At 34.5% G+C, this 16,954-nt stretch overlaps 1 protein-coding gene across 2 annotated transcripts; it reads right to left on the reverse strand.

Moving 5' to 3' along the window:
- Nucleotides 1-5,249: 5,249 nt before the first annotated feature.
- LOC107789805 (secretory carrier-associated membrane protein 4) lies at nucleotides 5,250-15,088 on the reverse strand. Of its 2 annotated transcripts, XM_016611675.2 has the most exons (12): nucleotides 14,881-15,088; nucleotides 12,709-12,822; nucleotides 12,563-12,625; nucleotides 12,176-12,209; nucleotides 11,958-12,080; nucleotides 10,071-10,133; nucleotides 9,860-9,953; nucleotides 9,688-9,733; nucleotides 9,526-9,593; nucleotides 8,801-8,849; nucleotides 6,702-6,767; nucleotides 5,250-5,581 (listed from the first exon to the last, which is right to left on the reverse strand). In XM_016611675.2, the coding sequence occupies exons 1-12, from the start codon at nucleotides 14,941-14,943 to the stop codon at nucleotides 5,549-5,551; spliced, it is 816 nt and encodes a 271-aa protein (XP_016467161.1). In that variant the 5' UTR covers nucleotides 14,944-15,088; the 3' UTR covers nucleotides 5,250-5,548. The 2 variants fall into 2 exon arrangements, with proteins under 2 accessions (XP_016467161.1, XP_075102304.1); XM_075246203.1 differs by lacking the exon at nucleotides 12,709-12,822.
- Nucleotides 15,089-16,954: the final 1,866 nt, after the last annotated feature.

Raw genomic sequence — 16,954 nt, forward strand, 5'->3', positions numbered from 1 at the left:
TGCAGTATCTTCTTATTAAACAGGCAGGTTGCAAGCAGCTCATGCAGACAGCTTACAAGCAGCTCAAGAAAAGCTTCGCAGTTGCTTCCTGAAATACCTCGCAGCTGCTTCCTTTCTTCTATAAATAGAGGAGTTTTCAGTTCATTATGTACATCAGTTTGAAGTTGAATAAAAATATCAATCTCCCTATATACTTGTCTTCGATTTATTTACTTTACAGTTTTTATTTTATAACACGTTATCAGTACGAGACTCTGTCATTTTGAGCACTTACTTCGAATTTAATTTCTATTTCAGTGTTCATCTCCGATGTAACGCGACACTCTTATGTCCGTGGTTAGATCTTGTTCATTACGAGCATCATAAGGTAGATTATATCCTTGAGGTGGTGAATTTTTCTTCTTGACAGTAGTGATGTAGATATCACTTACATCTGGAGTGGCCAAATTTACGTAATTTAATTTGAGCATTTTGCTTATATTTTAATATCACTATCATCGCTTGCTTAGTTATATGTTACGTATACAGTACCTATTTTGGTATTTGTTTTCATCTTAATTATCTTAATAAAGGATTACAAAGTGGATAACATTGTTAGATCCACTTAAACTCCAGCAGAGTTTGCAAGAAATATACAACCACCAGAAGTGGTTATGTTTCATATATCTCATTGTAACTAAATTTTGTTAACCACCAGAAGTGATATATGCCTATGACCACCAGAAGTGATAATTTAGGCTTTCTATGGTTACAATTAAAGATAATCTAGAGAAATATTCCCTATATTACATGCACGCCTCGATTTGCTCCTGAAGTAGTAAATATTTTAAAAGAGGTTGAAGCATCACAATTGATGTGATTAATGCGTGTTCAGATAATTATATTCGATTTTCTGAAGGATGAGAATTTTTGATAAATATTAATCCATTCCCTGAAGTGAATGTGATAATATTAATAAAGCTGTAAATATGAACGTGCTCTTGATGTGAATATATTACAATTCACCTCCAGAAGAGTTAATATGATTATAAGAATATATACTCAATATTTCGTATTTTAAATTTGCTCCTGGAGAAGTAACACAATTGAAATTTCCTCCTGAAGTAGAAAAATATTATGAAGAGGTGTTTTCTTGTGCTTAAACAATTATTTTATATAGTTTATTTGATTATAATTTTCTCTCATGATACCAGAAGTGTCTGAGCAATATTTGATAGTACAAAATGTATCAACAGCTCCTGAAGAGCTAATTGTTTGTCTAGAAGACACATGGCACCAGTAGTGTCTGATAAATATTAGATTGTGGATAATAAAAGAAGGCTCTCGAAGAGCTTATATACAAATATGTCATTCATATTATATGATTATGGTCAAAACATATGTTGTAGTAAATCCGAAGTTTACTGATACAAATGGCTATTATATTGAGACCACAAATGATTGGAAGACTGAAAATCTCCATGTTTCCACAATCATAGGGGGTAAAATAATATGTATATGAGAAGTGACCCGCCTTATTCTTCAATTTGTACTATATCATGTATCACAGTAAACAAGAAGTTTACTAATGCAAAAGCATTCACAGTAAATCAGAAGTTTTACTGAGGCAAAAGTAGCTACAGTAAATCAGAAATTCGCTGATACAAAAGTAGCCACGGTAAATCAGAAGTTTACTAATGCAAAAGTTTATGCCATAGTAAACCAGAAGCTTACTAAGAGATATCACATGTCATGATAAACTTGAAGTTTTCATTTACCATTTTTAAATGAGCTATTTGAGAATTCAGATAAGCATATACTGAAGAACTAGAAGATTTTTCAAGAATTCTCTTGTGTTGCTTGTTCTCATAATAAATTGATTATACCAGCTAAAGTTGGGACTAAAATTTCTGAATTCTGGAATATATAAAAGGTGAATATGGGCTCATTCACCTATCATGTGAACTACTTATAGATGCATATATGAGATGATTACATGTGTGTTTATTGTCAACCTGCAGTTTGGCATTTGAAATTGTATTTCTCAATTAAGAGCATAATTTTCAGATTATGAAATCAAGATAGTTCATCTTGATGATGCTGGTTTATATCTAAGCTAGTTTAGCATTGAATACCTCATATTAATGGTTAAACTATTGCTTATGAGAACAAAGCCTCATGTGTTGGTCTAAGATTTTCTAAATTGTATACAACAATACTTGTATGCATCAGACCAACAAAATATGATAAATCCTCCCCTCACAATTGGTTTAGGATCAGAAACCAAATATTTTTACTATCTAATAACTTTTGATGTGTGGTATATGATTAATTTCTCTACCACAATACACAAAGATAGGTTTTCCAAAGAAGATTGGGGATATGAGTTAATTTTTCTAACATTTGGGGGATAGAATAAACAGCTCGAAAATATGCTATATGAATCGAATTATCATTAATATGATTCTCACTTAGAAGATAATTCAAGTCAAATGTCAAAAGCATTTGCTTATCCAAAATTAAATATCATATTTTAGTTGCAAATGCTCCTATTAAAATTAAAGTCCCTCAAGGATAAAGTTTACTGCACGCATGAAGCGTAGTAAACTGATCGGTTCCAAAGGTAACAATCCTTGAAAAATAATAGGAGCAAATGATCAAAATGATCATAATGAGGAGGAAATGAGCTCTAGAATAGCCCATGACATAACATTTCATGAAACTCCAGAAGAAGTTCAGGTACCTGAAAATAAAGAAAGTGATGAGATCTCAACAAATTATGTCGCTTAAGAACCGATACGAAATAATCGTCGACGATATATTTGATATAATATAGTGCGCAATATTATAAAAGATTGTGAGGATCAGACCTGCAGTCTAGACACCTAAAGATGTCATGCTATTTAAATACAAGTCATAACCTATATGACTCATTTGATTAAATCATATGAAGATCCCTGAAGGATTTAAAATGCCTGAAGCATATAGTTCAAAGTCTCGAAAAGTGTACTCGATCAGATTACTAAGGTCTTTTGTACGATTTAATTCAATATAGGTACATGTGATATAATCGCCTCAGTGAATATTTGCTGAAAGAAGGTTACATAAATGATGTTATTTGTCCATGTATTTTTATAAAGAAAATGGCATCAGAATTTGTTATACTTGCTATTTATGTTGATGACATAAATCTTGTTGGAACTCCAGAAGAGCTCCAAAAGGAAATTGAATATCTTAAGAAAGAATTTGAGATGAAAGATCTTGAAAAAATAAAATTTTGTCTTGGTCTGCAAATTGAATATTTAGCAGACGAGATCTTTATCCATCAATCTGCCTATATAGAAAGGGTCTTTAAACACTTTTACATGGACAAAGCACACCCATTAAGTATACCAAATGGGTGTTTGATCACTTGAAGTGAATAAGAATCCGTTCTGACCTCCAGAAGAGGATGAGGAACTCCTTGGTCCTGAAATACTCTATCTCAGTGCAGTTGGTGCACTTATGTATCTGGCTAATGCTAACAAAGGTGGTGCAGATCATATTGGTTATGTAGATGCAGGTTATTTATCTGATCCCCATAGAGTTCGATCTCAAATCGGGTATGTGTTTACATGTGGAGGTACTTTCATATCATGGCCCTTCACAAAGCAATCTATTGCTGCTACTTTTTCAAATCATGCCAAGATAATAGTTATTCATGAAGCAAGTAGGGAATGCGTATGGTTGAGATCAGTGATTCATTTTATTCGAGAAAAATATGGGTTGGATGTGATAAAAACCCACACTATTATACGAAGACAATGTTGCATGCATAGCCCAATTAAAGGAAAGATTTATAAAAGGAGATAGAACGAAGCACATTTCACCAAAATTATTCTACACACATGATCTTCAGAAAAATGGTGACATTGATGTGCAATAAATCCGTTCAAGTGACAATCCAGCAGATTATTCCACTAAATCTTTGCCAACTTCAAATTTTGAGAAGATGGTATACAAGATTGGAATGCGGAGACTCAAATATTAGGAACGAGGTTTTCATCAGGGGTAGTGAAATACGCATTGTACTCTTTTTTCCTTGCTAAAGTTTTTCCCATGGGGTTTTTCTTGTAAGATTTTTAATGAGGCAGCTAGAAATGCGTATTACTAAATATGTGTACTCTTTTTCCTTCACTAGGATTTTTCTCACTGGGTTTTTCCTAGTAAGGTTTTAACGAGGCACAATATCTTTTAATGAACATCCAAGGGGGAGTGTTTTGAAAATAATAATAATGTGGATGTTCATGTATTACTCCTCTCTATTGAAATTTATCTACAAGCAGCTAATGCAGGCAGGTTGCAAGCAACTCAATGATATGATTTACAGCAACTTCTTGTTAAACAGGCAGGTTGCAAGCAGCTCATGCAGACAACTTACAAGCAGCTCAAGAAAAGCCTCGCAGCTACTTCCTGAAAAGCCTTTCTTTCTTCTATAAATAGAGGAGTTTTCAGTTTATTATGTACATCATTTTGAAGTTGAATAAAAATATCAATCTCCCTCTATACTTATATTCAATTTATTTACTTTACGGTTTACACTTCCCAATATCCTATTTTAGCAAGCTTCTTATTTGGGTCAAGATGTGGATTTAAACATGTCCACGTCAACAGCTGGAATTTGAGACTTTGCAGCATACAGCGAATTTCATTTACCGATTCATGTTAGCCCGTTCCTACTTACAAGCTTTTAATTAATTTCCAATAACTTTTGAAGCTCTGGAACGATCGGTTGATATACTTCTGAGAATCTCTTATAAGAAATATTTGAAGTTATGTGCTCAATATACTTGGAAGCAGAATAACCCAAAAGCACTTTGCAAAGAAAAAAAAAAGAATATTTATTTTTTTACTAATCTGGTCAAGTATGATTTTACTTGCATACTTTGGCCGTAAGACGCTCAAATTTAACATGGTTATCTAAGCTTACGTACTAATAAATCTCCTCGAAACCCTGCTCAACCTGTCTTTATAACACCAAGATCCATTTGATATATAGGAATTTCTGCATCTTCTATTTTTCTCATGGCAATAAGGGCTTAACAAAATTAAATTTGTCTGCGCATTTTAAAAAGTTAAATTTAACTAGAGATTTCACATTTTCACTTGTAATAGTTATACTCTAAATCAAAACATTGCCTTACCCAGACTTATTAGAAAACAGTCAAGTTACTGTGATGGACGTCCCCAGTTTCTTCAGCATATATCATGATATCGACTCAATCCTCGTATTATCCAAACCAAATATACATATTTGATTCAAACTGAGTCCCAAAGCAGCTATGATTATAGGTACAATAATGCGGTAGTCTAATCAAAGGTCAAACTGCGAATACATACAGAAATGACAATGAAAAGGAACATGCTTGAATGAAGCAAAGATATCTACTAAACCTAGAAAACATGCAACTGTATCACGCAAGTCATAACTAAGCCAAAACCATAATGAAGAGATAAAAGCATATGTTTAGCTTCCTCCGGAAAAGAATTGTTACTAGGACGCTGAGATCTTGAGCCACAAACTCGTGCATTACTTGTGCCCTCGAAAAAACATGTACACTTTCTGCACCAATAGTACAGAAGAAAACGTCATAAGATGAGAGTAGATAGTCAGCATCCAACAATTTTTATTTTTTCCTCCCTCCATATAAGTCATACTATCATAGGGAGAAGGAAATCAAATTGCTTGGGTTTGGGAAAGCATTCATATACAGGAGGCTCAACAATAAAACAGTAAGCAGAACATAGAAATATGAGGGCTGGTACTCCCCCTTTTTTTTCAAAACAATGATAGTGTCCGGCCATGCGCACCTCGACTATTCTACTGGGTACCTGCTACTACCTCCTACAACACAAGTACCGGGTAACTCTGCCTTAGGCAGATGGAAAGAGATCTTTTTCTCTGTTAGAATTGGTCCGATTTTAACATGAGGGCTGGTACTTGGACCACTAAATTTCCCAGGGAATCAACTGTCAAGATAGTACCCATTTGAATTTTAAGATGTTTTAAGATAGCTCTTTTCCCCTAAAGTTGTACAGCATTTTCACTCGTAGTAGTACGGAACAGCTTGTTATCAAGCATAAAATAGTCTAATCACCAAAATGGTAACAGGGCTAATATATACCACTTAAAATCAATTTTAGGTTCTGAGTAGGGCTACCAAAAGATACTCCCCCCCCCCCCAAAGAGACCCCCAAAACTGACTCTTCATTTAGTCCCTGTACTGGAAAACATGGCAGTTACTTTTAAAGGTTGCACCAACTTGTTCAAGAGATGTACATTCTCCAAAGGGGAAGTTCTTAGATATCTAAATCTAGTTGAAAACCTAGAAAATCATCAAAGAAATGGAGATACTTTTTTCTTGATAAACGAAAGAAGTGCAGATAATACCCCGTTCTCCCCTTCCCCAAAAAGACTGCTCTTCAAACAGCACGCAAGAGCTAAAATATGAATTAGAGTACAATTCTCTCTTTCCCTTAGATTTCACCTTTAGGCTACATAATCATGGAGCTCAAGCCACAATGCAAACATGAAGCAAACTAGAAAAGCTAAAAAGAGGAACAGGAGAGAGAGAACAGCAGATACCAGAAGGCTAGGTGGAAAGAATGCCCTAGTTGATTATCATACAATCAATTAATTAAACGAACCTGACATTAAGAATCTCAATTCTGTAAAACCTCACCTGCAGCACCCACAAGCTAAGCAAAGCTTCCAAGCAGAAGAAGGCAAATCCAATCAAATAAAATATCTGCAAGAAGAAGAAGAGAAGACAACACAAGAATATATCAAAAAGATAAGATCAAACAGCCTGATAAGCTAATACAGGCATTAACACTATATTCTCTTGGGAGTTTCAATTATCTAAAGAAAGCTTTTGATCCACTAAATCAAACAACAAACTAACTGCAATATGCAATGAGAATATCAAATGACAGTAATTCAAGTAAAAGTCAGTGCAAAAGTTAACTCAGACTCAATCTGTAATTAGAATTGAGAGCTTTTCCCCTTTTATCCTTTTCACAATAATACTTGGAAAGGAAGTATCTACTACCCAAGAAGGCATTCAAATATTTTGAAGCGCCAAGAAAGCATTTAATTGTTGGAATAAAACAAGTATTCCATCAGTTAGAATAAAACAGGCATTCAGTCAGTTGATACCAAGGCAATCTTTTAATGTATGCAAATATATATAGTGCCAGCACTCTAGAGTAACCATCCTGGTTTTACAACTGAAATTGAAACTATAGTGGTTACTGTTTGCAACTTCTTTTTTAGACGACTGTTTGCAACTTCCCCAAGAAGCAAGCCAGCTTTGGACCGCACAGAATCTGTTTGGAATACAACGCCCATGCCAATGGTTAAGAATGTGATGCTAAGTTCGACTTCAAGAAAGAGACAGAAAAAAGATGCAGGGCATGAGACGTAATCCCTTTGGCACTTATGTGGGTACTGCACAATCAGAGGAATAGGAAAGAGCCTTTGAAGAGGTGCAAATACGATTTCGTACATTGAGGGATAGTCTTTTATTTTAGTCAATTTTGGTACCGAATGAGTTCCTGTTAGCATAAATGATGAGTAATGTTCATAGAGATCCACATTTTTGTGCAGGCTCTATATATTTTATAGACGACGTGTATGCAATTTGTTCACAATATCAATAAATTATTGTATCAAGAGACAGCCGCAATTATAGTACACAAATTCATCATTTTAGAATTTTTTTACCTTAATATTACTATCTAATTAAACTGAGAGGGTAACTTATTAGTTAATTAGTAAACCAAATATTGCCCCATGTACTGAAGGCATCCAATGGTTTGTGTAAGAACATTGGGGGAGTTCCAAATGCGGCTTTTGTGCTCAATGTATCTACTTGCTCCTCTTCAATTTTTCCCTTCTCTTCTTGCTGAGTAGGGAGTTAGTAAAGGAGGTTAACTCAAATCAGAAATCCCTCAGCAAAATCTCATGCATAAATGTGCTATCTTTATATATAAATCAGGAGCCCCCTCTTCCTTTGGGATGTGTTGGAAGATATGCTTCCCCTATCTGTGGGATACACCTTTTTTTTTTGTTTTTGAGAAGGTAACAGATTCCAATATATTGATAAAAGTAGTCCTAGCACAAAGATTGTGCTAAGGAGTAACAAGTTACAAGACCCAAATTGACAAAAACCAATCTTGTAACAGCTACAAGGAACCAATGAGATCTACTAGAGACTCCTGTCTGTGGGATACTCATTCTTTATTTAACCAAGAACGCAGAAACTGAAAATTCAGAAAAAGAGCAAATTTGTTTTATCATCTATTGGTGAAGCCTTTAACTTTAAGTAATTCGAGGCCTCAAAAATAATACTCTACCTTCTTATCTACTCTTGACGCCTAATATTCCTCATGGATTTCATTAATATTACATACCTAAGAAGCAGGTGCATGACGCAAACTTATTTTCATAATACCACCAAGGGATAAGGGTGGGATCCATCCCTCCACTCTTAACGAGACGTCTCAGGTTCAAGCCTTGAGAATAGAGAAACCCCTAGAAGAGAGCGCTTCCCCCTTTAGTGGGCCATATGCGGTACAAATTTGGATTAGTCGGGCTAATGGATACCGGATACCATATGGTTATACCACAAACAAACAAAAAAAGCCATAATAAATTACAACTGTGGAAGGTGCACTATTTTGTTTCAAACAAACGTGTCAAAGAATTTGTTAATTCTTTCCACTCATTAAGCAAAGAGCAATAAACTAAACAAAGAGCAATAAAGAATACACAACTTACCCCAACCAACACATGGTCAGAGAAGACATCAATTGCTGCAAGGATACCCCTGAAATAAAGTAAAAAAGAAAGCAGAAACAATTAGTGAAAATATGGCAATGACAATCCAAGGGAAGATGGAAAACCCCTGATAACAATCCACTTCATTTAACAGGCATCAATATTTCATCATTCCCTTATTCATGCCCATAAAGAGCATTTTGCACCATTCAAGACCAGCATAGCTCACTCAGTTCATTAAAAAATTCACATATCAGGGTACAACCAGCACTTTAAGGGGACAATTTGCTTTTATCTGTTTCGTATCAATATGGAACAAATATCCTTATCAAAAAAATTTGATATGGTACAAATGCAGGAAAACTGATGCACCAATGAAAACGGTAATCTGTTGGTCACAAAACTGAAGTGTGTGCTTTTTATGGTGCATGACACTAGGGGTTTCTTGAGATCTTCAACTCTTCTATCATCACCCTATGAACCAAAATATTTGAACAAACAAGGGGAAAAAGGCGACAAGGCAACTGCATCCAATTTAGCTGCCAGCACAGCTTCCTACGATAACGTATAATTTAAAATATATTTTCACCTAAAAAGTATATCCTTATATACTAAAAAGATATTCTACTATGCTAAAACAGCCTATCAGAACTAGCAGCTTCTATAGAACATTTCACTCAACGGTGCAAGGTTAATGAACTAAAAATTACAGAAGCAGAACTTACGTTAAGGATTTTCCGTGAAATACAATGGGAGGAGCAATAGCAGCAAGTATGCAAAATCCGATGTGAATCTGCACGTATAGAAACGTAAAAAGTAAATTACTAAAAATCAAATCCAGACATAAAATAGGCAGCATCTTTATCACTTTTGTTAGCAGAACGAACCAAGTAGAACATGAAAAACCAGCCAAACTTCAGTGCGCTGTCAGTCCTGCACATCACCACAAGCTCAGAGTAAAAAGTCATATATGATGCGGAAATCAAAAACTAAGAAAAACAACTGACGGGATATTTTCCTAAGGCGATTATGAAAAGATAGTGAAACAACACCAGATACCTCATCGCGTTATACAGAGGCCTGTACCACAAAACGTACGAAAGGGGACATCCCATTAAAGCATATATTATAGCCAGGAAAAAGATTTTAACACCTAGATAAAGCAAGAACTACATAATGTCAGAAGAATTGAACTCGATATTTTTTTAAACCTTTAGACCAATAAAAGAGAATGCCATATAAGCAGCAGCAAAGAGAGAATAAAACTCACCACCACCCCTAATCCAACAGATAGTCACGGCAAGAACATTGAACACCAGACAAAAAACAATACCTGAAAAAGATTTAGAGCAAATCCAAAGAAGTGGTGAAATAGAAGAAAATTCAGATAACACTTGAAAAAAAAGAGTAAGAAAAATAGAAGAATATTCACATAGCACTTGAAAGAAAGAGTAACATTTGTGAGAGAGAAGACAACTGTGCAACGAAGTATTACAGCCCATAAACCAGATAGTCATCTATCCCAGTATATTCTTTTCCACAACAGCTATAAACCCTGTCATGTAACAAAAAATCTTCTAGTTTAGCTTCAAGCTATTCAAGTTACTCACATTTCAACCTCAAATGTCGAGTCAAGTGAATTAGATGAAGTTGCCAAATAGCTTACTTTTAGGTTCCATTTCTATTATCGTTTTGTTATTATTAGTGAAGAAACGGTTTTGCTGAATTTCAATCAAAACTTTGGACAATTGAAACTTCAGAGCTGAACGGTTGTTAAAGTTTGAAAAGATAAAATCGATACTTGCAACTACTTATTTTACGCTGCTTGGATCCCAAAGAGGTGTAAATAAAAAGTCTAAAGCCTTTTGACCCTAATCATAAATGGCAGCAGCGACAAAAACAGAAGTACTTTCATTCCATTTGTTTCTCTCATACATTATTTTTAAAATCAGTAAGCAAAGTTTTATCAATGATAATGACAAACCAACCAATAAAATGGAGCCTGGTGTATGCAAAAATAGGCCATTCCTTTTACAAAACCAAAAGATGGATCACTTCTATATAAAAGCTAGTCCTTGAATGAGCTAATGAATACTATCATTCTGCTTCACCCATACACTATATGCTCTGTGGTTCTGAAAATGAGGTTTGTGAAATAGAGAACTCATGCAACTTAAAGGAGAAAACAAAAAAAAATGAAGGAATAGGTAGGAAAAGAAGTTGGATGTAGAAGTGAAAGGTTGCTTGCGGGAAAACCAAAATCCATCACCTTAACTTCTGAATCCTTCAAAACAAAGGTTGCCTTTATTGCACCATACGAACTAGTAATTCTATTAGCTAAACAAGATATTAGTCTTTTGCCCACCCATGATTAATTTGATATCATCATTTAAGAAATAAATTGCCAATTTGTCCATAGGAAACAAGAAAATGCAGTTTCACACAAATGAAAACAGCTAGTCATCTCTTAAAATACTAGCTCAATCGAGTAAGAGACATTTGCTAGCGTCAAACTTACTAAGTAAGATGAAGCTACTGATGCTCTCAGTATGTGTTTGTTTTTACAGAAACAACATTCGGCTATCAATTTAATAGAGGAATTTATGGTTGAACTTCTGGCTATTAGTAGTCTGAATGGTCTTGGCCCTTGGGACAGGGATCTTAATTTTCTGTTGAAAACCTGAATGAATTCAAGTTTGATCGGTATTCAGTTATACTGGTCCTTGTTTTAACAGAAATTAGGCAGAAGCAGAGGGGAAAGGAATTTCATTTTTTTCGTCATAAGCTTGGACCCCGCGCGTAGTGGGAGCTTAGTGAACCGTGCTGCCCCCCTTTTTTTGTCATAAGCTTGGACCGAAAAGCAGATAGTATATTTCCACGTTACATCTTTTAAGCTAAATCCTGAAAAAGAGAAGCAGAGAAACCAATGCACCCTGCACATATTGAGCCCAAAGAAAAGTGAAGAGACTGAAGAATTTCATGTGAGATCAAATATTCTGCACTTAGTAGGCACAAATTTCTCTAATTATAATCAGATGATAATTGTGCAGGTACTTAATGACGATTGGAGATCAGAGAAACATTTGCAGAATAAAACCTCTTGATATTCAAAGAAACATTATTATCTAAGAAAATAAAACAGAAGTGAAGACACTACCTAACCAACTCGCAAATGCCAAATACTGCAGCTTCTGAGAATGAGCTGGTATTTCATTTGCTATATCATGATGAATAATTGGGAAAAAGGGAGGCCAATTCCTATCATCAGTTGGCACACCAGCTGGATTGAATCATAGAAACACATCATCTGGGCATGCTAAAGAGAGAATAAGCCAATTTAATAACAATCTGAAACTAGCTCAAGTCATTGCTTACCGCCAGCAACAGCATCTTCTCTTCGTTTAATATCCTGTCAAACGGGCAATTAATGAAAATCATGCATAAGCCTCAAACTGAGTTGAAGCAGATATGAACTAGAATAAACTACATAAGTTACGGAACTCAACGCAAAATATTTAGCTAAAAGAGCATTCTGGAAATCATTCATCAGCCTCAAATATAAATCCGGAAAAGTATAGACTAAAATAGCACAAAAGTTGAAGAGGTTGCAGTAAATATTTTAGCCGAAAAACTAGGAACTAAACTTTTCAAAAGAATTTGCACCCTTGCAGCGACAATCAGAAATCAGCAAAAAAAAAATGTAGCAATTCACATTGCAAACAAAAATTTTAATTTTTAGGGAAAAGAAAAAAAAAAAACAACTCTTTCTCTCCTTTGCAGATCTGCTTCCCAATTTGCTAATTCTTTTTGCTTTTTATTGGAACCCTGAAAGAAAATTCAAAAGAACAGATTCAGAAAACTCAATGTTCTTTACAAAACTGCAAACAAGAGCATATCAACTTCATTACATTCATTGAATCCAAGGGGATGTCAACAGTTACATCATGCTTTTGACCAAAACCAAGAGTACTAGCAATCATTTGAGGAAAGCGTGATTTAGATGCAGGAGCAGAGCCACCATTCTACAAGAAAACACAGATGATAAATGAGGATTTTGCATATTAAGAGCAGAGTCAAAGTAAACGGTGTATAAGAGGTTACAATTTAAATATTTTAATATAGCAATAACTGCACTTCAACAAAGCAATTTTAAGTTGATCATAAATTCATTGTAATAGCCATTTTGGCACTAACAATACTCATGACCTTGAAGGATTAGTAGAAAATCCATATAATTCTAGATGAGAAGACAAATCTTGGATTTTAATGGTTCTAGGTATTTCCAGGTCCTATGAGATATATGTGTGATCGTGAGTCTAAATAAGGAAAGTAAGAGAGTCTGCTGAAGGATATGGAAGCCAAGTTCCAACAGGGCAGTGCAGCAAGTGACATTTGATGAAGTGAACCACTTTATGCAACTAACCAGACGGGCTACAAAATCTGTTCTAGCTAACGTAAGTAACCTCTTAAGACCTTTAGGGTATTAGCTTATTGACTTGATATTTTTCTCATAGGTCTGATTGTTTCTTCTTTTTTTCGATGATGGGTGGTATCCAGCCACCTCACGCGCATCTCGATTATTCCAACAGGCACCTGCAACCTCCTACGAGAACTGGTACCGAATAACTCTACCCACCAAGGCTTAAATACACTGAGGTTTCAAGACATGAATCTTTAAAAAAATTGTAGCTTTTTTCACTTCCCTCATAACATAGGCGACGGCGTTGCTTGTATTCACAGTCTTGATGAAGTAATGATCAGTGAATTAGTAGAATTTGAAGAGGGTAAGGCATTGCTCTGAATTTGGAATCTAATAATGTTGGTGTTGCATTAATGGGTGATGGTTTGTTGATACAAAAACGAAGTTCTGTAAAGCAATGGGAAGAATTGCTCCGACACCTGTGAGTGAGGCCTATTTGGGTCGTGTTATAAACGCCCTGGCTAAACTCATATCATAGATACCTTCTTATCAATGTATACACATACTCATTTTATTTATCAAAAAAAATAAAATATATATATCATAGATCCCTTGCCAGCATAGCCAACTATTTTGCAAAACTGGTTCCACAAAGAAAAAGAGACTGGTCTTTTATTGCTTATTTTCCTCTCTTTTTTACAATAAAGATAAATTTTAAATGTTTAAACTGCGCCCTTTTTTTCTTAAATAACCTGGCAAACCATAACTCATATTATTGTCATTGTTTTTCCTACCTCCATTTTCCTTAAACGCGTGAAAAGGAATGCGCTATACCTAAACATAATAATTCAAACAGAAACACCTTTCATTTAAAAGTCGTCATCATAAATCAAGGACCAGAAACTGTGTATAGAACTGGTAATGTCCAAATTTCTTTTACAACAGAGTCCACCAACCTTTAATAGTGTAATTTGTATTTTATTAAACAGGACGAAGAATCAGTCTTTTGATCCTCCTCGAGCCTACTCTAGACTTTCAAAGTAAGACTCTAATACAGTTGGTGCAGACGCATACCCACTAAGAAAGCTAAATAAAAGAAATTTCCAAGTAGAAAATCAGCTAAAGTTTTATTTATTCTCATATTCAAATAGCAGCGGAGAACAGAAATAGCTGGGTGATTCCTTCTCATATGTCTAAATCTTAGTAGTCAGAGTTAGCCTGTAGTTGTGCTAGTGGGAGGTGGCGGGTAACCAGGTGGAAGATAGTTGAGGTGTGGGCAAGCTGGCCCCGAACAAAAAAAAAATTGATTTCACTAAAATACTACTCCTAGTATAACTTTACCACACCGACAAACCAATCTTAAACTCCAAAATGTACCTAAAAATGTTACTATAATTTTCTAAACTCTTTTATAATAACAAAAATAAATGCTAAACTCCTTAACAAACTTCCACGATTCGAGTAGTCAAATCTAGATCAAACAACTCATTCCAGCTACCACAAAAATAGCCGATAAAAAATCACAAAGATCGACAAAATGGATAACGCAGAAGAATAATTCATAAAAAGCTAGATCTAAGAAATGCACCCATTTCATAATTAAATACAAAAAAAAAAAAAAAAAAAAAACATAAAAGTGCATTGAGAAAAAGGCGGTTACTGAAAAAGGATTGACTTCAGGCTCCTCTTCGTCAAACGGATTCGGATCGTTTCCTCTACTCATTCTTCTCTCTCTTTTTCAACTTTACGACAAGAAAATTTGCATAGAATTTAGAGGTATCAAAGTGAAAATTAGTTGCAGAATTTATGGACGGATATGTGTATATATATATAGTGGAGAGATTTAAAGCCAAGGTGACTGAAGTAAGTATCACATTCTGTTCTGGTACGACATCTAAATTGCTCTTTTGTGACGCGGGATATTGAATTGAGAGTTGAATTACATATTTGCCCATCAAGGGGTGTGAAATCACCGGCTAATGCCACTTCATACGAGGTTGGGTTATTCTGGTGCAGTCCGTGTTTATGAGAAGAATTTGGTACTTGCTATGTTATGCTGACACGTGGAACTATGTGAAAGATCGAACGGTGATTGGCTGACTGGAGGCTTAATTTGTCTTAGTGTGGATGTTGTGTATAGTTGATTTTGCTTTGCAATGCATCTGGATATGATCTGTAATTACGATCTTGTCCTTTACCGAAAGGCAGGTCTCATGTCTTCAATGGATATAATGGGGATGGGGAATTTTTAGGTGCATCTTACCATCTTAGTCCTAGTTGTTCATTTTGTCTTTTTTCTTCTTCATAGTTTTCAAATATTTCACTACACTTAATAATGAGGAACTATGGAATTTGAATTAGTGAAATTACAGTTTAAACTTTTCTTTAATTCATCAATTGGTATTAAAAGTTTATTGGCTCGATTAATTCAAAATTTACAAGAGGATAGATTAACTAAGCTAATAAAGTGATTTCTGTCAAGAAATTTTTAATTCCAATAAATCGAATTTCCCAATCATCTCTCCATATCCTTTGATAATAGTTTAAATTGTTACTTCTTAAATAATTAGTTATTTTTCTTGGGACAGTCACTCCAATTATTTAAAGGTCATTTTTGCTCACTTAACCAAAAACATCTAGATTAACTAAGAACTATTCATCATGAAAATTTTAAAAATATTAACCTAAGATGGATGCAACTCTCTTAAGTGGTAATCTTGTGCACTTGTGTGTTATTTTTTTTTTTGTTTCTTTGATGATCGATATCTCGTATTGGAATTTCGATTGATCCAGATTTTTGTCATGTAAGGTTCATTAAAGAAGGTTGCGTTTCCTGACAAGATTTCTTTCATTTATACAACTCGAATATGAGATCTCTGAATAAGAGTAAAATGATTTTATCCATCTGAATATTACCTTTCAATTGTAGGTGAAAGCATCTCTTTCATGTTTCAGGATCAATTACCAAATCACGCTCATTCAGTCATGTAACATACGTGGATAAAATTATCAAAATGGTCCTTTTATGAAAAGTGTGATTTCGGTCTTTGACGTACACAAGCTAACAAGTATGATCCTTGATATATGAAAAGTGTAGACTTACGGTCCTCAATCCTAAAAGTAACTGACTTTTCATATTTTATGTTAAAGTTAATACTTTGTCCCAGATAAAACATATAAGATATAAAATTAATGGAAGGTCTACACTGATCGGCCAAAGGTAGTGACACAACTTCAGGATGTTGAGGCATTTGTGTGCATCGCCTCATATATGTAAGAAAACATACTTTACCAGCAAGGTAGCTATCTTTAAGAGCTAGCTGGGCAAATCCTCCTATACCGTAAAGAACAACGACAGTTATCGTCTTTTTTCTTTGTCGAGTTACAAAGCAACACAATTCAAGAGAATCCAAAAACAGTTACTATATATGTATTTTTTTGAAAATTTAAATATCACTGAATATTCAACACTATAAAAAATAATTTATCTTTTTTTTTTTGGAAATTTTAATTAAAAAAAATTTCTAGCTTTCTTTTTTTGAAGTTCACTTAAGCAACAAAAGCATGCACATGCAATTAGCATGATAAAGACTCTTTACTTATGGAAAGCACGGAAAAACAAGTACAATCCTAACCAACATTAGTATACTTAATGAATACAAAAGCTAGGTCAATTTTTATTAAATTTTTTGATAAGGTAAGATTTTATTGATATACATAGTAATGTTAGAGAA

The sequence above is a fragment of the Nicotiana tabacum genome, chromosome 23 (assembly GCF_000715075.1).
Source record: "Nicotiana tabacum cultivar K326 chromosome 23, ASM71507v2, whole genome shotgun sequence".
Lineage (NCBI taxonomy): Eukaryota > Viridiplantae > Streptophyta > Magnoliopsida > Solanales > Solanaceae > Nicotiana > Nicotiana tabacum.

Bases quoted from the DNA above. Each gene is read 5' to 3' on its own strand.
- LOC107789805 (XM_016611675.2), bottom strand. From the start codon at position 14,943: ATGAGTAGAGGAAACGATCCGAATCCGTTTGACGAAGAGGAGCCTGAA. The intron at 6,768-8,800 runs GTAAGTTGTGTA...TTCTTCTTGCAG, and splicing joins CTGACCATGTGTTGGTTGGG to ATATTTTATTTGATTGGATT. The intron at 5,582-6,701 runs GTGAGGTTTTAC...CTATTGGTGCAG, and splicing joins TTAGCTTGTGGGTGCTGCAG to AAAGTGTACATGTTTTTTCG.